This window comes from Melospiza georgiana, chromosome 2 (genome assembly GCF_028018845.1).
Source record: "Melospiza georgiana isolate bMelGeo1 chromosome 2, bMelGeo1.pri, whole genome shotgun sequence".
NCBI lineage: Eukaryota > Metazoa > Chordata > Aves > Passeriformes > Passerellidae > Melospiza > Melospiza georgiana.
The window spans coordinates 85,851,314-85,872,380 of NC_080431.1; the positions used below are offsets into that span (position 1 = coordinate 85,851,314).

The 21,067-nt window shown below is 45.3% G+C and overlaps 1 protein-coding gene across 1 annotated transcript; it reads right to left on the reverse strand.

The window, feature by feature from the left end:
* Positions 1-8,161: 8,161 nt before the first annotated feature.
* Positions 8,162-19,439, reverse strand: LOC131080446 (phospholipase A2-like). The gene is made up of 4 exons (XM_058018702.1): positions 19,375-19,439; positions 16,087-16,252; positions 11,393-11,499; positions 8,162-8,325 (listed from the first exon to the last, which is right to left on the reverse strand). The coding sequence occupies exons 1-4, from the start codon at positions 19,415-19,417 to the stop codon at positions 8,162-8,164; spliced, it is 480 nt and encodes a 159-aa protein (XP_057874685.1). The 5' UTR covers positions 19,418-19,439.
* Between the last annotated feature and the right edge of the window lie 1,628 nt (positions 19,440-21,067).

Below are 21,067 nucleotides of genomic sequence, written 5' to 3' on the forward strand. Positions count from 1 at the left end.
CCCCACAACCCGCATGACAAGGGAGCTACACATCACTCTGCTAATGAAGCAATTGACTTTAAAAGAGCTTTGCAGCAGAGTCAGCAAAGCATTTGGCATGGTATGCTCCCAGATGCCAATACGATAAGGGCATTGTGTAATCGAATACCAGTGAACTAATATGTTCCAGTTTTGCAGCCTTAAAAAAGAAAAAGAAACAAAAGAAAGGGGAGAAATAGAGGCAGTGCTGTGACCTTCTCAGTGAAATCCCCAAAGAGAGCTGGGACAAAACAAGACAGCCTACTCCTCTCCTGTTTTAATTTTCCTAATTAAGTTACATGATTTGTATTGAATAAAAGATGTGGAAATAAAACAGATGACAATTATTATATCATGACTATTATTTCATGATAGGAGGGGCGTATAAAACTCACAATGAACAGAGGCAACATCAAAGCACATTGTTTCTACTCAGCTACATTTTCTATGCCACTGTCTGTGTAAAAAGTATACCTTTTGCATCACTAAAAGAAATAAAAATTACAGTTGTGTTACAGGGGTGCATATGGCAAGACTGGAATACTTGTAGCAGAAAAGAAATTTTGTGGCCATTCCTCGAAAACAAGGTAGCAGTAGCACACATTAGCTAAAGCAGCAGTTATCCAGTGGAGAAAATTATTAATAAACTGAGATTTTATAAGAGTACTCATTATGAAACTACTCAAATTCACTCTAATAAATAGCCAAATAGATCACTTCAGAATATTTTATGCACAAAAACTGTAGTATGTCAAGCTTTGTCAGTTATTTCAACTATACTTTACATTTCCTCAATGTGTCTTGTCAAGATACTTCAACTTTTATGACTGCTACCTCAATGCACATATCTAACTGGACAGGGAAGATCTGCACCTCAGATTTCCCCAATAAGCTCCAGTGGGCTCATTGGTAAGATAAGATATGAACAGAAGGATAATATCTTGCCTGGTACCTTTAATAAGAACTAATTTTAGGGACTAGATTAAAACCTGTGTTTGTGTACCTAATTCTCAGGCATCCAATTTCTATGGGTTGCTGTTTCAGTTCTAAGGCAAAAATTTTCACTTTGAGGTAAAAGTGCCAAAACAGCTCAGAAGGTATTTCACATGCTCTGTTGTTGCCTAGTTTCACAGCTAGTTTATAGTTCCTGTATTTTTGCATCCATTAATTCTCTCTTGTTTCATAGTTAAACTGTAAGCTCTATACCCCAGCCTTTTGCAAGGTTCCCAGAAAAAGAGGACCATGCTGGCTGACAGAAATCTTCTACTCCCATATGAGTCATAAATAATAATAACTGTGAACACAACTGTGATTTTTGTGTACAAGCATGCCTGGAGGAGCCGTCCAAGTAACTCTCAAACTGATCATAAAGGGGTTTGGTTTTCCATTGCCTCGAGACATTTGTTCCTGAGCAGAGAGTTTCTATTATCACTGTGATGCTTTACCAGACCCCCACAATAGCATTGCACACTCTGTGGATGGCAATGAAAAACTCAAGACAATGGAAAATCAGGACCTTCACTCTGGAAGTGTCTGCAGTCCTTGAGAAGACACCAACTCTCTCAAAGGGAGACTATTTCACTTGAAGAAAATAAAACAGAAGAGCCTTTTCCAAAAATTGTTCCAAACTATTTCTTGGCAAAAGCTTTTTTTTTGCGTTTGCTTTTTCCTCTTTTTGAGACAGCAACTATTCCTCTCATTTTCTGTGCCCAGGCCTGTTCCCAGAAGTGAAACCCCTCTCACTACTCTTAGCTCAAGGATATGATACTATGATTAGCACTTGAGTATGAGAAGGCAGGTTGAAATGTCTGCTACAGGCATGTTCATGTTTTTCTATCAAAAGCTAGCTGGAGACAGTCCTTTCACAGAGAATAGCTGTAACCCTCAGCTTCAGTATGGGCATCAGGCTGATGTTCTGTCCCCCAGACTGCTGATGGGATCTGCTAGGGCTTCAGTCTCTGGTAATGGAGATGCTTCCCATGATTTCAAGATTTCCTGTCCTGTAACTGAAAGTGCATGACAAAAATTCTAAGAACCACATTAGGTTTTGGGATACAGGCAGTTGCATTAGATGCACACTTATTCACTGCACTTTCCAAAATAGAACTGCCAGTGTAAAACTGTACATGCATTTTTTTTTGCTTTGCCTCAGAAGCAGTTGAGGCAGGAACATCAGGCCCTGAGACTTTTTTGGGGTGGGAAGAAAGAGGTTAGTGTTGCAGATGGAAATGGGGCTGGCTGGACTCTGAATTTTACCCAAAGCCATTAGACAATGGCATTAATCTTCCTTCCTCTAGTATGGCAGTAGAAAGGAGATGATATTCAGGAAAAGACCTGTCTGTACACAAAAACATAATCTAAGCAGGAACTAAGAAGAAAATCCCTGTCATCATAACAGTGACTGCTCTCATGTGCTAATGCCAGGAGCCATTCTTCGTGCTGGTTAGAGTTTAGGAGCAGCAGGGACATTTATCATCCTATCTGCCTCAGCTGTCCTCTTCTCTCTCTTCCCTGGTACAGATGTAGGAGTTACTGGTGGAGGTGCAAACAAGGAGAATGCAGCAGCTGTGATTCATGTAACAGCACAGCCTGTGTGGTTGACACCTGAGCCTTGGAACCTTTTGGTGACTCAAACACCAGCCAAGGAGAAAGCCAAAGAGGGTGAAACTGTGGCCTTGAACTGTCATCTTAACAGTCCACAGCATCCCTCCCTGACCAACCTGATGGTGAAATGGTACAAAGAAGATGAAAAGGGGCAGATGGACTTGCTAGAAAAGAATGTGACCATCCTGCCAAATAATTCCAGGATCTTCATGAGTGGAGACTTGTCCCAAGGGGATGTTTCCCTGACTATCCTCAATGTGACAACCAGTGACCATGGCATTTATTTCTGTGAGGTTACACTTCCGGACGGGAAGGTGGTGACCGGAGATGGCACAAAGCTCAGGGTCAGGAGGGCTCTGGGTAATACTTGGAGTTATTTACCTTTTTCATCTTTGTTTTTCTTCCAAAGCTGGTCTGCACACTGGTGGAAAGAGAGAAGTTGCCCTGTTTGTCCTCTGGCAGTAAGGGCCTGGTGTCATGGAGTGTAATTGCTCTATAACATTTCTCATTGTTTTTGTAAGGCCAGCTAAAATTCACTAGCTTGTCTCTATAAACAATCACAGGTATCCATAAAAATAAAGTCACTGCAAAGAATGAAGCAGCCAGACAAGTTCCCCTTGTACTCACAGTTCTGACAGAACCCCCATGAGTGACAGGTGACAAGGTACCATCTCAAGGAACAGCTCTAGACCTCTTTCTTTTGATGTTATTTCTCTCCAACCCACTAACTTGCATAGTCATTCCTGAACTCTGAATGACATAAGTAATCCCACGATAATCACGAGGATCATATGTAATATGATCGTTATATAATTTCTGATTAACTTCATTCACATTAAAGTAGCATTACAAGTGCCATGCTATGTTTTCTTAGCCCCACAGATACACACCAGGCATATTAAGTAAAGAGGTAACTTGCTATGTCTGCAGCAGCTGGAAATGTCAAACTTTCCTTTTATATAGGCTAAACAGATTCCAGTCCCAAAAAGTCAATACATTAGAAGGGTTATTATCTTATTGTCTAATTAACAAAAAATGCCTCCTTCTGTGTCAAGAGTAAATTATGCAAGTGCCATTTTCCTCTTTTTCATCGCCAAAGCTTCTATCTCACCAAGATTCACTAAGCCTTTGGCCTCTTGAGCCTGATTTACTAATTTTTATAACATTACTCAGTTTAAACTGTACAACTAAAGCAAGCAAACTATGCCCCTCTGCAAGGGCTTTGGTTGTGTGTCTAATGAGGTCTCCTGTTGGCTTGATCTCACAGTCTTGGTAGCACAGATTACTCTTGAAATGTCTGCACTCTGGCCAGCATAATTGCCTTCCTGTGTTCCTGAGATGATGAAATGTATAATTTCAGCACTATGCTATCTCTGTCATGCAACAGTCCCAAGAGCAATCAGGCAAAGAAAGGACTCCAGTGGAGCTGTCTCTGCTCTCTGGTGCTGTCTCCCTTGGAAGTAGATAGGCAGACCAATGGTTTTCCTGAAGTTGTCAGAATAACTTTTTTCCTTTCAAAAATAAAGTGTACAGGCCTGAGTCCCATTAACTCAAGCAGCAGCTTCCTTTACCATCCCATAGTGTCTAGCTATTGAGGGAGATTTCTGGGATGATGGGGCTGCCCTGTCCCTAAAGCACCAGATAGCATAGCAGCTTAGGAATGCTGCTTAGGAGTTCCTACACAGGAATTAAAAAAATCAGTAGCTCTGTAGTGCAAGTCACTCTTCCATGTAGAAGGGATTTCATGTCAGACAAGACATCAGCATCATCATAGTCAGCAGCTTCCTCTGCAGCCACTGCAGAAAAGATGCTGGCTACATTGCATATACTTGTCTGGAAAACATTTTACATCTCTCTCTGCCTTCCTTTCTCCCCCAGGCTTGTTTGGTATAGAAGAATCCATTGGAACAATCATTGGGGTTGTGGCAGCTGGTATTGGAGGCATTGCGGTTCTGATCGTTGTTCTAACCCCACAGCTGAGGAAGTGCATCCTCTGCATGAGACAGGAGTCTCACCAAAGGTACCTGAAAGACCTAAAGGTGTTTTAACTGAAAGACAAGACATTTACTTACCTCAGGTCAGACATGGGATCTGGTTCAGAAAATAAGCAGTGTGAACAAAACTCTAACAGAGCTGGTTCTGTGTTCCATCACTTTTTCAAATAGGTTTTTGTTTATGTTGGGTAGAGCTTTACCAATGGGCCTAATGAGTTACCTATAAAGAGAATAATAGGATCTTCTTTAATTGCCACTTTGGACTAAGAGTTTTTCAATGAGATGCTGCAGCTTCTTTTAACAAAGACCAAGGACTCATTCAGTTCTTTTATGTTTATACTGAAGGATGGTTCTTCCTCCTGCCAATTTCGTGCTTACATCTGTATTCTTGCAATGCTTTTGTACAGAAAACCTATGACGGCTTAGGTGTGACAGGTGTGGTTTATAAAGCCTTACTTAAAGACCTATCTTCTATTAGATCAGCTGATAACGTTGGGAAAACCAGGCATTTCCACCATACATGAGCCAAAGAAATGCCTCAATAAGAGGCTGATGTACCCAAAAGCTCGCCTACTTTTTTCTATTCTGTCAACTAACTGATCTAATTTGAGGAGACTGACACTGCATTTTGAAACAAGTTGAGTTCCCATTTTGAGCAACCCAAGATGTGGTATGCGTTTCAGAGCGAGCTCAGCTGACTTTTTGCATTCATTGAGGAGACGTGTGATTTGCACCTCTTCTCCTGGCGCTCAGAAATCTTGCTGAGCCTGATGAAAGAATCCCCTCCCTGGAGGGCTGAAGGCAGAGCTGTGCCTGCAGTTCCCTGGAGCGCTGCCGCCACCTGATGGACAGGGACACGCCGGGAGCTCTCTCCGGGCACGATCTTCCAGCCCTCGCTGGGAAGCGCACTCCCTTCCGTAGGCTGATGCTGTCCACGCGGCAGCATCCCTCTGCAAACGCTCTATATTAAGAATTCACAACTTCTTTTGCCAGAAAGCCTCGAAGGAGTTTATTGTGTTGTCCTGACTCTGTTGCTCACTCATTCTCTCTCCTTTCCTTTTTGCTCAGCAGAGCTTGAGGGTACAGCATTACAGGAGTCGCTGGGATATGCGAAGCCTGCAGATGGAACAACTTCTGATACCTCATAAACAAAAAAAAAAATGGAGTTCCAGATGGAATAAAAGCCTTTGCCTCTACATGTTGACTTTGGCATTTTTGTTTTTGTTAGCAAGCTTCTTTTTCCTGCAGCTTTGTCTGCCACAGTGGCATATTTACCATCCTCCTGCAGCAAAAAGCAAAACAGCTTTTTGTGATGAAATTATTATTATCACCTGCAAAAACTCCACTTAGTTTGGCCACGTATCTCTGAATTCAGACTCTGATGAAGCACCCTGGGTCTCTCTGTGCCATCTTATTTTAAAGTGCAGTTCAAAGTTTGTCAGCTGAGTTTCAGCAGACAGAAGGAGCCCAGACTACCCAGGTGCTCCAGATATCCAGGTAGTGCTAGCACCTTCCCGAGGAAGTCAAAAGCATTGCTTCTGGGGAGGCAGGAGCAGCTCCCACCTGTCCGTGCCTCCTCCCAGAGAGGTTCTTGTCCTGGTGGCTTGTCCAGCCTAAATGCTTGTAACAAAGGTGCAAAGAGGGCCCACTGGTACATAGCCAGCGTTCCTGGCTGAAAGAATGGGATTTTGGTTTCTCCTGCCAGAAGGAAATGTTGCATTTGAATATAAGCCTTTAATACTGTTTAAAAAAAAAAAAAAAGGAGAGTTGAAAGATTTGCTTGACATGACTGATGTTCTCCACAGCCTCTGTTTCCTGATGTGACAATAATTGATTCCCAGGCAGTCAGTGACTGGGGGACATGCCAATATAGGAGACTGTGGTAATCACATATCCTCTGAACAGAGAGAGACTTAATTCTCTCCCAGGATTTTCCTGAGAAGCTGTGAGAAAGCTCAGAGAAAACAATTCTTATCTTCACTTGCTGCACCTATTATTGTGCACACGTGGAATGTGTTATGGAGATTGTTTACCAAAAGAGTGATTTCCTAACTGGACTCTGGTGATGGTGTTTTGATTGACCAATTGGATCCATGTGCATATTGGACTGTCTGGCAAGGGTGATGGGTTTTTCTATAGTATAGTATAGTGTAGTGTAGCTCAATAAAGCATTTGTTCAGCCTCCTGCAATCGTGGAGTCAATGCACATCGTTCCTGTGGCGGGTCTGCTGCTGCTACTATGGGAGACCCTCTTCTACATGTATCAGAAAGCAGTGTATCAGCTCTGAAGCCTGTGGAGCAGTGAGTATATTCTTTTGCAAAGTGTGGGTATGCCTCTAGTAAGCAGAAGTCAGAAATCCTTGCTGACCTTGCAACTGCAATAGCCCAGTGTAACTCTGCTTACCCTGAACACAGCTCAGAAGTATCTCCAGGGCTGTGGCGCAGGAGCATGAGGGATAAGACAGCTGGGTTCTAAGCAACCTGGTCTGGTTAAAGGTGTCCCTGCTCATTGCACAGAGATTGAAACTAAATGATCTTTAAAGGCTCCTTCCAACCCAAACTACCCTATGAGTCTATGATTAAAAAAAAAAAAAAAAGCTATTTGGTGACAGGAGAGGTGTTCCCACTGCACCACAGACCAAACCCTCTGTTTCTGCAAAAGCATGATCAGAGCAGAATCTTCCCTTTGCTTCATCATATATGTTACCTGTCACAGAATCACAGGCTGGGTAGGTTGGAAGGGGCACAGAGGATCATCTGGTCCAACCTCACTGCTCAGGCAGGGTCATTCCAGAGCACATGGCACAGGATTGTGTCCAGACAGGTCTGGAATATCTCCAGTGAGGGACACTCCACAACCTATCTGAGCAACCTGTTCCAGTGCTCAGTCACCTGCACAGTAAAGAAGTTGTTCCTCCTGTTCAGGTGAAACTTCTTGTGCATCAGTTTCTACTCAATGCCTTCTTGTTCCATTGCTTGGCACCACCGAGCAGAGCCTGACACCCTCCCTTCAGTTATTCATAGACACTGATGAGGTCCCCTCTCAGTCATCTCTTCTCAAGGCTGAACAGACCCAGCTCCCTCAGCCTTTCCTCAAAAGAGAGATACTCCAGACCCTTAATCACTTTTGTCACCTGTTGTTTCTCCAGCGGGTGTCAGAGTAGTTAAAGTCCCCCACCAGAACCAGGGCCTGTGACTATGAGGCTGCTTCAAGCTGTCTGTAGAAGACCTCATGCACTTTCTCCTGCATGAGGTGGCCTGTAGCAAACACTCACAACAGTGTTACCTCTATTAGTCTGCCCTTTTTCCCTTACCAGTGAGATCTTGACTTGCTTGTTGTCCACCCAAAGGCAGAGGTCGATACGTTCCAAGTGCTCTCTCACAGAGAGGAAACTCCACCAACGCACCTTTCTGTCTGTCTCTCCTCCCCATAAATCCTGAACCGATAGAAATTCTCTCACACCACTGTTAGATCTGGAAAATGAGGAAAATTTTTATTCCACTACCTTCAAGTTCAAATTGTTGGAAGAAAGGTCCTGAAAAGACTATTCTGGCCCCCCATATCTGACATGGCAGGTGGGATGCGTCTGTCCACATAAAAAGTCTGGCCAGAGGATGAAGTGAGGATTGTATGGGGCTGCTCCCCAGCACTTGGCTGCTTCTTGGTCACACAGGCACACCATTTTTTCACATCGGTCTGTCAGGTTATCTGCAAAAAAAATGTGAGCTGAGGTTGAGAGATTCTGTATCAAAGGCAAGAAACAGTTTTAGGGGGAAAAATCCCCGAAAAAAGCAGCCCTTGGGGATCAAAGGCTGGTGGCAGCAGATCAACATGTTGTGCTGTGGGTGGATTTGACCCTCCCCTGCCCTCTCTGTCAACAGATCTGACCTTGACTGTGAGAAAGAGCATCAGAAATTAGCAGCTAAATGTAGATTGGCAATGCTTATAAAAATCTGCTCAGCACAGAGCACTCCCTGCTTCTAGAACTTTGTGAACTATGAGGATTTAATTCAGTAGTCAAAGCTGAAAAGGAAAATTATTTAATCTTAGCCTGAGGTAAAAATATTCCACTGTTCCTCAGTCAGTGAATTTCCCTTCTAACTCCTCCCTCTGCAAAACAGACTGATTTCAAAAGAAAAAAACACTACTTTGAAAGAAGGAGCCTCCCAGAGGGATGTTCAGAAACCTGAGGGCGTCAGAGCACCCACCAGGCATCCTTCACTCTTGCTGTACCAGCTGCTGCTGTCTCTCTCTGATCACAGCAGAGGAGCCAAGGAGCTTTGCAGCAGGGCCAGGTACCTGATTTTTATGAGCTAGCAGCTAATAAAGTGATCAAAGTCATACATGGAACTATACAGGAATGCAAATATATGACTATGTGGCCATAAATAACATCAAAGGCACTAGCTTAGAAGGCTACATTGCAAATGACTGAGTTTGGATTAATGAACCTCATCCCACCTATAGTGGGTTAAATGCAGTTGTTGGGTTAATATTATTTTAAAGCACAGTACCTTGCTTCTTTGAGGCTGCTACCATGGATTATCTAACAGCCACAAAACCCTGCACTAGGCAAAGTTTAATGTGCCAGTGCACTTGGGCTTCACTCCAAAACCAACTGGAACAAGTATAGGAATTTTTCCAGATTTCACTGGACTTTGATGGATCAACCCTGTATCAGAAAAATAAGAAAAGCCCTAGTTTCCTAAGCTGTTCAGAATAATCACGTATTTACTGCTAAAAGTGCTTTAAGGGTCAATGAGGACTTAAGGCCACTCTTCTCTTAGCTACCAGTCTTGCCTGATGCTCTCCTTACCCCTGTGCTACTTGAGCTCTTCCTATGCTGTACCAGCAACTGTTCCTCAAATGTGAGTACAAAAGTCTGGATTTGTAACATTCGTTCAAGAGGAATGTTTGTTTTTTTTACCAGACCCCTCAACTAACAGCCTTTTCAATATTCCAGATATCTATTGAATGGAATTTGCCTACAGGTGATGGCATATCTAGACTGAAGAATATAGTTTTGCCAGTTTTTTTCATTTCACAAAGAAAACTACCTAATGGTAGCAAAAAGAGGAGAAATACCAAGTAAAATGAGTTTCTGTTTATTTTACATGAAAATGTCTGTATTTATGGTACAGTGTCAGGCAGCAGGCATCTAATTCCTGTTGCATTGAAATTACAGTGCAAACAGTTCTGCTTATAACACTTCTGGACATCATTACCCTGAGCTCAGCAAGCATGCCTGGAAATTTAATTCTTCATCTCTTTTGTTTGAATGGGATCAGACATTATACCTTCACATCCCAGTAAGACCTGCCAGTGCTGTATCCTGGGGTAGGAAATTTGCCTTCAAAACACATTTCTATTGTTCCTCCTCACCAGGGATATCAGGGGGAGTGTAGTCTGCTGAGGGCTTATGGAGAGCAGTTGATGGATGCATCAGGTCTTGCCTGGACATCAGTTAAGGAATTAATGACATTTTTTTAACTCATGCTTGTTGGCCAAGTCAGTGCAGCCTGCTGCACTCCTATGTCCACTGCCATGGACTGAATGATACATCTCATATCTGCAACTTGGATTGTTCCTTCACAGCAAAGAGAAACAGGACTTTTCCCCTGTAAAATGACTAGCAGAAAATATCAGTCAGCTATGGAAATATGGCAGGAGGGAGAGCAGTTGTACATTAAAGCGACACATTCCTTTGCCAGGACTTTGTATTTACTAGATTGTTCTGGAACTAGGAAAAGAGCAACTGCAGATGTGCTGTGTCCCATCCCCTATCTCCTGGCAGATCTTCAGCTGCTGGTGAAGCTGAGGATTGCACCAGTAAAATATGGTTTTCTGATAAGGTAGAAATAGTCTTTTAATGTTCCAGCAAGTAACTTTGATGATTATGGGGATAAGTTTTACTCTCACGATTTCTTTTCAAACTTTCAAAGTCTTCTACAATGGATTTTACTACCAGGAGCTCTCTGGAGACTTAGAAGCACAAGTGACAAATTCTAAGACTCAAGTCATCTGGTGTATGTCAAAACAAACTGTGCGAGACACTGACGGGCTGTGACTGTGCAATTCAAACCCTCTTGACTGGGTACCAGCTGTAGAGCTGAGTACAGCCCACACTTGCTGTCTGCCTGAAGCACTCGAGAGCATTTGATTCTGCATAGTTCCAAATCCCTGCTGGAACCCCAAGACTTCAGGCTGGAGCCCCAAACGGGGCAGAGGTGCAGGCTGGCATCCTGTTTAACCTATCTTGCAGCCATGCTAAATAGCCTGGCTCTTCCCTAGCAGTGCTTAAGGGTAGTAAAAAGTGGACAGCCCTGCTGGAGGGAGGGCCAGAACTGCAATGGAAAGAGCACCCCTGAAGACCCACAGCTGTGGGAAGAAGCACACTTAATGCCAGTGAGCAGAAAGTCTCCAGAGAGTCATCTGCATCCCTGTCAAACTGGGACGGTTTGGGGGCTCCATGGCCCCCAGTCCTGCTCCTCAGCCTGGGTGGATCTCAGGTTACCTGGAATGGGCTGTGCTGGGTGGATCTCAGGTTACCTGGAATGGGCTGTGCTGGGGCTCAGCTTTCCTCCCAGCTCCTGGCAAGGATCAGGCAGGGAGCTTGGAAGAGAACGGACATTGCCTAAAGCAGCTTTGAAACCAGCTTGGCAAGCACAAACCTGCCTCTGGGGCCTCCAAAGCTCTGTGGTCAGCCTGCTGCCTGCAGAGGAGGGAGGGAGGGAAGGAGGGAGGGAGCCCAAGACAGGAGCCAGCCTTTCCTTACCGCACCGCACGGTGTTCTGCTCACACGCCCACTGGTAGCGCTGCACCTTGGGGTTGCAGCCTTCCTTCTCTGCCGTGTCATAGCAGCAGTCATGCCTGTGGCAGCACCTGGGAGACACAGAAAGAGAGAGAATGGGTGTCCTCCTGCATCCTGCCTGTTGGCACAGGCTTCAGGGGAGCTTTGCTCACACACAGCTCATGACAGCAATGTTCACCCTGGCCTGTCAGTAAATCATCTGTTGATGGTGCAAGTATCCTGGCATCTCTGGGAAGGCTCGCTTGTCTCAGGAGCTCATTAATGCCATATTTGCTCCCATGACCACTGCGCTTCTTCCTCTGAGCTTTTGCCCTCATGAAAGCATCTGTGGTCAAGACACGGTAATCTGGCTGAAAAGGAGCGGAAGTCTTCCTATAAGTTGTGCTACTGTGGTGTAGGGGCCTGAGTAAATATATGTATTGTAAACATATGTATGGCAGTAAAAGATCTCTGTATTGTATTGCCCTGATTCTAGTTATTGTAAATGGGCTGCAACTGTGATGTGCTTAATTGGGCAGCAGCTGTAGCCTGTGGAGGTAGCTGGGATAAAAGGGGGTGAGGCATTCAGAGAGGGTCAGAGAGGAGCCCTGGCAGAGAAGCAACAACAATGTTGCTGTGAAGATTACAATATTGTGGCTCACTGGTTTAGGCTTAGACCCATCCCAAAACTTGAAATTGGAGTGTTTCTTGCCTTCCTCGGTATCACCAAGAAACTTAGTCTCTTCAGTTCACCTGCCATGTGCTCCTTGGCACATAAAGGTTCTGAGGGCAGGCTACAAATTAATTAGTCTCAATGGTGAAATTCATATGAGTTAACTTAAGAACCTTAAAAACCATCTACATCTAAGGCATTCACCTATCTTCTCTCTATGCACATCTGCACCACAGTTCACTTTTTCGTGCTGCAGAGATCTAACACAGGGTGAAAAGCATCAGATTTGAAAAATGCAGTTGTGTTTCACTGACCAGAGAGGAAATGAGGAGGAATAGCTCAGCTGATGACATCTGTCCTATGGACTAGTCAGTGAGATCATTCTCACTGTCAATTACTTCTAAATTTATGGAAAATCTGACCTCACTTGAATTTTATTCTTGTAATTTAGGGATTCAAATTCCACCAAGAAAAGATTCAGCACTTAAAAGATGTTCTCTGCTGAATAACAAAGGTTGTTTCAGCAAGGATGCAAGGTCAGAGGCTGGAGCCAGAGAACGGTGATCTCCTGTATTTCCAGAAGACATCCCTGCAAGAACTGACTCTACAGAGAAACCACTCTACTAACTGGGAAAAATTGAGGCAGGCTGATTTAACATAAAAACCCCGAAGCTGCAGCAAAGCCTAATCCATCCTCAGGGGAATGATAGGTAGCAGAGCAGGCCCATCCCTAGTGTCTCATATATGGGACACTGAGCACCGGAGGCTGTGGTGGAGGGGAGTGCCAGCTATAGAAACCAAAGGTCTCTGAGGTCTGGGGCGTGAGTCAGTAGCCAAATTGATGAGTCAGTGATGGGGGAGTATGGGGAAGAAGAACAATGTGAAGAGAGACGAGCAGAGGGAGGTGTTAGGGCCCTGTGTACCAAGGGAAAGAAATTGTGCTTTATGAAGAGCTAGAAGGAACAAAGAGAAAGAGAGGTAGTAGAAGTGAGGACAGATACTGTAGGGGGCAAAACATTTTCTGTGAATCAGGCAAGGACAAGCAAATGAGCACTGAATTTGCACTAGCAAATGGTGTTCTAGCTAGCAGTGAGAACTTGCTGCTCCTTATCTGGCTTGGCAAAACTAGGGGAAGTCACATAAGCTCTGCAGAACCACAGGGTCTGGGCCATAATTCTGCCTCCCCTTACAGCATTCCTCCTGATGATCCCCACAGCTGCAGCAGGGTAACAGGTAGCTTACTCCAACACAAAGCTTCTAATTTACAAACATCTGAAAGAACTGTCAAGGCATGAAGACTAAGGAATGCTATTGTTGTCCTTTGCCACCTTCAGATGGTCCCCTCCGGTCCCCCTTTGCTGCACCTGGGTCAGAGTGGTGCTAAGCTTTTAATGACCTGCTAACATTCGGTTACAGCAACACAAACAGAGGCAGCCAGCAGCACTGGTCATCATCAGCGATGGCAAACAAACACAACTGTGTCACCTGGGTACTCAACAACCTGCTGGTCACGGCTGGACTACGAGACAGCCCTGGTGGCTACAGGCAGCTCCGGCCGGCCCGCAGGGATCAGCTGGCCAGAGCCCTGCTGTTGAGCAAATGCCAGTGAGGTAGGAATTTGTCACGTTGTGTTTGTCACACCAACAGCACCCTCACTGCTGTGTGTCTTTTGCTTTAACCTTGCGACAGAGGAGAGATCTTACTCTTCCCAGGAGTTGGCCAGGATGTAACAGTTGGATGCAATGATCATAGAGATCTTTGCCAGCCTTAAGGATCCTGTGACTTAGATGAGTCATGGATGCACCCTGCCTTTCGTGGTGTTTTCAGGGAAGTGCTGAGCACCCTTAGGTCCTGCTTTACAACCTAGGTGCTGCAGCAATCCAGGGGAACAGAAAGGAGAAACAAATCGATTGAGTCTATGTGGAAGAAATGTCATTATACCTTGAAGTGATGGAACTGTGAGAGTGGAAGAGTGGAACAAAAGGGAAAAGGTAATTTGTGACAACACCACATCAAAGTCAGTATGTGGAATAAACCTTATAAAAGGATTATCCACTCAATGGTTTTTTTTTTTCTTTTTCACATAAAAGAGAGGTGCTTAGAAGCACTCTAGCCCAGTCTAGACAGATTGACTGAATTACACACAAGAAAATTACTCCTTTTGTAAAGGTCTCTGTAAAAACCTAGAAGGTCAAGGAGGTGAATAATTTTCAAACAGTATTTGTCACTCACAGCCAGTAGTTTTGCCACCCTTTCCTTTTTAGAATGGCAAATAGGGAAAATAATGTGGTCATTTTGACAGGTGTGGGGTACTCAACCACTCTAATCGTTGCAGTAGTGCTTAGTAACAGATATCAATATTTCTCTTACAAACAGAAAATGGAAATTTTTAGACCTAAATCTAGTGTGGCATTGCTGATTCGTCCTAGCTAAGAACCTAAATAAAACTTTTAAGTTTTTCTACAGCAGCCAAGCATTGCAGCTAAAGAATAACAATGAATGTACTTAGAGGATCAAGCTTCCCTTTTACAAACTATCTGATATTTTGAGGCATTTCCACTTGCAAAGTCTCATTTTCTGCCTTTAGGATAAAATCCTAAAATACTCCATGCAATTTAAACAACAGCAGAAACACTGGCTGGCGAACATGTGGCCATCTTTTTCTTTTTCAGGAGTGATGACTTCTTGCATCTCCTAGGCTCACATAAATTTGGACGTCACTCAGTCTCTATGGAAAACAGCTTTTAAGTCACTCTGCTCAGCCCTTCAATAAAAGCAGTGCTCCAAATTAGTGAAGTAATGTTTTACTTTCAAAGCTTTATTATGAAATTTGTTAAAGGATAACAGAAATAATTAAACACCCTACATACGCTGCTGTAGATAAGTGCTGTGATAAGGAGGTCAGGAGATATTACTTCAGTTACTCATCGTTTGTGAGGCCCATATTGACTGTTTCATAGATGAAATATTTCACAGACAAATAAAGGGACATGATGAGAGGGCTTTGGGAGTGAAACATCTCACTGCATTAATGAAGACAGCTCCATTAGTCTTCTCGTTCATGCCCACAGAGATCTTTAGCTTTGACACCTTTTCTTCCTTCACTCCCCCCTTTTTTCTGTCATTCTAATTCAGCAAAATCTGGTTTTGTAGCAACCTGCAATGTCTCCAGCATCAAGGTATTCTGGAAAGCTCAGTTTCCTTCCTAGTGAGCTGCAGACTGCCTTCACCCCTGCTAAAAGCAGAGCTTGCTTACTAGTAGCACCTGGTCTGAAGACTGTAGATAGACTTGTGTGCTTTGACTTTGGTATTTCAAACCTGGCGAGATTGCAAATACCAGGCTCAGAGCAACAAGTGTCCACTATCCTCAGCTTTACTCTCATTTACTCTCTTATGCTCATTGCACAGTACAGGAAAGAAGCCTTTGATGGCATGCAATACCTCCAACACTTGTGGGGAGTAACAAGGCCAACATCTTCCCCACTAACAAGGAAAAGGAGAAATAGCACCATGCTTTCCCTTATTGTTCTGCCTTGATTCAGTGGGAACTAACAGCCAATTAGGGCAACAGGTTTGATTACTCCTTGCAACTATATGGATTTCTTCAAGAGGATAAACAGTGATATTTGCATCACTTCCATTTTAAGGATTTAGGTGAAATAACCCTCCAAATACCTTGGATTACACTCCTTTTGTCAGGCAGAGTGTGCTCTCTATGAAAAAACAAACAGCTATTTCAAAAAATTACATCCTGGTTTCTCCTTTGCCCTCTACCCCACATATTACAAGGTCCTAAGAGCTTTGGTGTCATCCAGAAGGAGGTTAAGCCCTCATTCAAATCCCAAGTGATACATGGGTCATCACTCCCAAATCCCCAGTATGTTCATATATACTAAGCTCCCTGCCCACAAGGCAGCAAATGTGTCAGTGGAGTCACAGCAGCACAAACAGAGAAAAGTAGGGAGATCTGCACTGCTTCTGGACACATAGGCAAGGTTTCTCTTACCAGTCTGTTTTATCTTTAGGCCAACCTCGTCCTCCCAGTCCACAGTAGCACCCATAGCCAATATATGCCAAGGGAGACCGTCCTGTGCCACACGTTATGGCTCCAGCCAGTTCAATGATTCCTCGAGTGTGCAGTGAATGGGACTTTCCCAGAACACCTTTCCAAACTGCAAAGACAGGACACGGTTACACACAAGGATTAAACATCCTCCTACTGATCTTCCTACAGTCCTTAAAGGGAGATGGTTTTGATTTTGACTGGTTGGTTGGGGGCAGCCCTGACAATCTAACTAGTCATGACATTCAGCTGGCCAAAGGTAGTCTTGCAGGGAGCTTTGCCTGGAAGACAAAGCTGGAATAATCAAAAGTTGGATGCAGGAATGCCCAAGCATGCTACTTCTTCCACAGGAGCTCAGTTCAAGCAGGACTTGTTAGTTCTGGTGTCCAAGTGTGTGATTGCAGCTGTGTTGCACCCGCGAGCAGTGTGCGTGGCTGTGCTCATCACAGAGCCCAAGCTGACAAGCTCTGCAGGGTCTGTGCCAGCACCATGGAGGCCCCCTGTGCTTCACTGCACCCCAGAGCTCCCAAACCTGGGACAGTTTTCCAGCTATGCTATGCTCCTGACTGGGACATGAAGCCCCAGACTACAGCCAGGCAACCAGACCTAACCAGGACTCCGTGGAAAGAAATGAAGTTTCTATGTTGCTCAAGATTTCTTACATTATCCAAGTTTCTCTATTATTCAGGATCTTTTAACCCATTTTCCAGGTGGCAAAACATACTGATAATCCTATTAATCTGCATAGAGGGATGGCTACATGCCCCAGAGCCTGTAGAGTACATACTTTGTCAAGGACAAAGTGCCTCCATTAGCCAAGATGCATGTACTGCCACTTTCTCTTGGGACTCTGGAAGTGCTGGCAACACTTGTATCTGCTTCCATTATTATGTTCCACCTAAGTCGTAACAGGTGGGCCCCATTAATTTGGGGAAAAAAGGAGAAAGGAGCTCTGTGTCAGCTGGAGTGTGTGGATGGCCACCCAAACCAGTCTGGAGATTTTTGAGTTACAAGTCTTTTGATCAGTCTCGTGATTTCGCATGTTAATTTGGAACTTTTTTAGAAGCCACAGGCTCATTCTTGCAGTAGCTGTTATGGAAACCAAGAGTACCCTGCCCCTAATACTCAAACCACTGTGATGCTCAGTCACAAATGTTGCTCTTATCCTGCTGTAGAGACAAACAGGAGCATTTCATGCCTGGATTTACTGAAGGACCAAATGCACTTTGCACACCTTTATTGGTAGGATCAAAATCCTCAGCCCGAAAGCCTGACCCATCTGCTCATCCCACCCATGCACAGCCACTCCAAAATCAAACAGGGGCTTTCCAGCATGCTTGGATGGAGAGGGAGGTGACTCCTGGGAACTGGGAACTGGCCACTGAAGTTGCTTTGCCACCTGCCCCTGGCTATTGCAGCATGCTTGACCTCTTCAAAGTGTTGTGCAAACACGGGCTAATTAATCCTCTAAACCACCCAAGGACTCAATACTATTATTAAAACAGTTGCTTTCCTTTTAAAACCTAGCCTCTAATCCCCCTGCTTGGGCCTCTTCCCACATCTCCTGGGCCAGCTTGCCCTCCGAGCCCAATCCAAATGCCAGTGAAGACAAGGAGGGTCTCTCCCCACGAAGGACAAGGCAGGGCTTTGCTCCCTCTCCCAGCCCGACCCCCAGTAGGAGAGGGTGCCACCATTTTCACCCCAGGGATCCACACCTCAGGCTGTGCAGCATAGCCTCAGTCTGCTCCCTGGGGCATTCCTCAGGGATTAAATGCACATTCCTAAAAAAGTAAGCTGGCTCAGCTAAACACTACTTGAGTGTTCAGGTTTCGTGCTAAAAACACATTGGATGGGTTTTAATGAGAACTAAAGAGACCACTTATTTTCCTTGTCTAAACAGCAAGGCTCCAGAGTTAGAAGGGGGCTTTGCTCTCAGGGGAAATCACAAGTAGTGAGCTGCTTTGGCTTTGGGGGTATAAATCATGATTTTTCAACCTGTTCCAGTTTGCTGACCCTGAAAATATTCCAGTGGAGACAAAAACGTCTTTGTAGGAATCCCAGCCTTCTGACAAACGGCTTGACTTCGTTTTTAGCTCTTTCACTGGCCTCTTAAGCCAGCACTGCTGGGCCTTTTGGCCGCTGGCTGAAAATGGTTGAGGCTGCTGTAAGGTAACTTTACCTCACCCAGAAGAAGAAAGGCCATTCTTCTTTTGGGGATATCTCTGGAGATCAAGGAACTGTAATTACAGTGCAGAGTTGCTATGAAAGTGGAGAGAGCGCCCCAAAGGAAATTGAGTCCAAAAGACTCAATTAGTGTGCTTAGGGCTGTGTGTTCTGCAAAAGGCGTCCAGGCAGCCTCTGATGTTCCTGTTCTTTGAAAGCTGTCTGGGTTTTGAGCCAGCAGTGCGCTGCTGCAGCTGAGAGGTCAGCCCTAGCAAGTACATTTTTAATATTCAGGTGCACAGCTAATAACTTGACCAAGAACTGAAATTGCTTTCTCTATGCTAGGCAGCTGAGCCAACACAGCCAGGAAAGCCTTGAAAAAGTTGGAGTCTCCACAGCAGCCTGCTCCTAGCCAAATGTCCCGTTAGCAGCATGTCCAATCATTAGTTAAACTACTAATGGACCACCTTAGAGAAGAACATACCTGCAGAGAGGTGAGCAGAGGTGAATCTGACAACTTAGCACTATTTCCTGCTTAAACTGGCAGCCTTTGCTGTAAATGGAGGTAGGAGGTTGTTTTTTTTCTTTTAAAACTCTACTGCAGGTATAACCTCAGATGTGCCAGTTTAGAGTTTTGTTGCCTTTGTCTGTAGGGACTTTATGTTAGTGGCCATTTATGGCTTTTATAAACAGAATTTTAAAATCTATTTTAAATTCAGATGTTATGAAAACTGCTCACTCCATGGACACTGGTATAAAAGGAAGGTATTTCAACGGAACACGGACACTAACAGCTCTGTAGCAGAAAACTACTATAAAAGAAGATGATTTGTGTTTATACAGGTTATGCAAACCATAGCTGGGGCTGGGAAGTGAGGCAGGCAGGCAGCTCACTTACGCTGTCCCTCACTGTAAAGCTGAAGATTGCCTAGTGACACTTTTTCCCCTCACCTGGCCGCATCACACGGCGGTCCTGGCGCGAAGCAGGCAAAGCTGATGGCGCAGGGAGAGGCTGTGCCCGGGCAGGGGCGGCACGGCAGGGCAGAGGGACCGAGGGGTGCTACTCACCTGCCTGAAGCAGCGCCAGAAGCAGCAGCCGGCGGGGGCCCATGGGCAGATCGCTCCCACGCTCGGGTACTCCGGGGATCAGCGCCTAGCCGTGCTGCCAGGCGAGCCGAGGTGTGGTTGTGCTGAACAAGCCTGCCGGGCTGCTGCCCCGTGCTTTATATGCACATGGCTCTGCGCCCGCCCGCCCGCCTGGCACGGCCTCTCCTGCGATGCCCCCGAGCCCAGCGCGGCCCGGCCCCGCGGCGGGAGCGCAGGGCGAGGCCTGGCCCTGTTTGCCCAGCATCGCCTCGGGCCGGAGCGAGGGAGGGGCTGCTGCCAGGGCATTAGGCTCCGGGAGGCTCCGGGACAGCCCCAGAGCCCGGCACTAAGCCGGGCTCCTTTAAGCTGTTTGCTTACAGACCCTGGGTAACCTCTGAGAAGCTGCGGCAAAGCGAAGCCTTCAACCGGGCTTTCTGTGGCTTGGGCCCGCTGCTGTGGCATTCCCTTGGCAAGGATTTTGTCCTTTTATAGATCACTTCCCAGGGTATTTTTTAATAAATGATTTTATTTTAAGACTGATTATTTTCATGTTTAAAAAAGAAAAGACAAAACTATAAAAATCCAACAGAAAGAATACTGTTAAATGCAGGTACCTAATTATAAAGTGACCAAAAGAGCTAATTTGGCCCCACGCTGAGGGATAAATACCCTCTTGGCCTGTTGCTGCACCTGACTAACACCAATAGATTTCTTGAAGACTCAGTATGCGGCTGCCAGCCACAGCAGGAGACCAGCAGCTGGGTCCAGCCCTGGGGCTCTGGTCACAGCAGGCACCCAAATCCAGAGGTGGCCTCCCTGTCACACAGCCTCTGCCTGTATGAGGTCACAGGCAATGTGGGCAGGAGGAATGGCCACACTTATTTTGTCTTTGGGCTTGAAACAGCTTTTAAACTCCTTCCTTCCTTGGTACAGCAGTCACTTGACTTGTTGGAGTCTGAGCATCTGCCCTGGTGTGGGCACGGTGGGCTGCTCTGCTGGAGTGGAACAGGAGGGGAAGGGGGCTGCTTGCCCCTTCTTGGGGACAGCCCAGGGCTATCACAGCAGCACTCCTTGCCTGAGTGTTCCTTGCTAAAGCTGTGTTTCCCTTCTGAATGGCAGGGGTTTAAATATTTGCTTGCTACACGTTGGTAGTGAATCAAAGTTCATCAGCAAGTCGTTTATGCAGCTCCCTTCTGCTGAGACCTGCCCCAGTACAGCTGCTGTCACTCTTTGCCAAGCAAGTTTTCAAGATACAGTACATCCTGGGAGATGCCCTGTGGTACAGGGCAAACAAGACAGCAGGATTGAGTAAATCTCATTACAATTACCAGCCTGAAATTTCCACCAGCACCCCAGTGAAGGGCCATGTGCTGGCAGTAGGGGAGGAGGGAGGGCAGCTTGAGCACAACACGCATCCTGCGCTGCTCCCTGCCCTGCACTACCTCAGAGGGGCTCAGGAGAAGCTGCAAAGCTTCTGCCCTTCGAAGCCCCCTTCAATAACTATTCATTTATTCAAGTCATATTGCCAAATCACATAGAATCGCAGAATCATAGAATGGTTTGGGTTGGGAGGGACCTTAAAAATCGTTTGAAACCCCTGCAATGGGCAGAGACATCTACTCAAACAAGTTGCTTCAAGTGCCATCCAGTCTCACCTTTAATGATTCCATGAATG

What these genes read in the sequence shown, in the direction of transcription:
- LOC131080446 (XM_058018702.1), bottom strand. Translation starts at nt 19,417, where the DNA reads ATGGGCCCCCGCCGGCTGCTGCTTCTGGCGCTGCTTCAGGCAG. An exon ending in CCTAAAGATAAAACAGACTG is followed by an intron (nt 11,500 to 16,086) that starts GTAAGAGAAACC and finishes TGTGTCTCCCAG; the next exon opens with GTGCTGCCACAGGCATGACT. An exon ending in GCAGAACACCGTGCGGTGCG is followed by an intron (nt 8,326 to 11,392) that starts GTAAGGAAAGGC and finishes TTTTTTTTGCAG; the next exon opens with ATAACCTGACAGACCGATGT.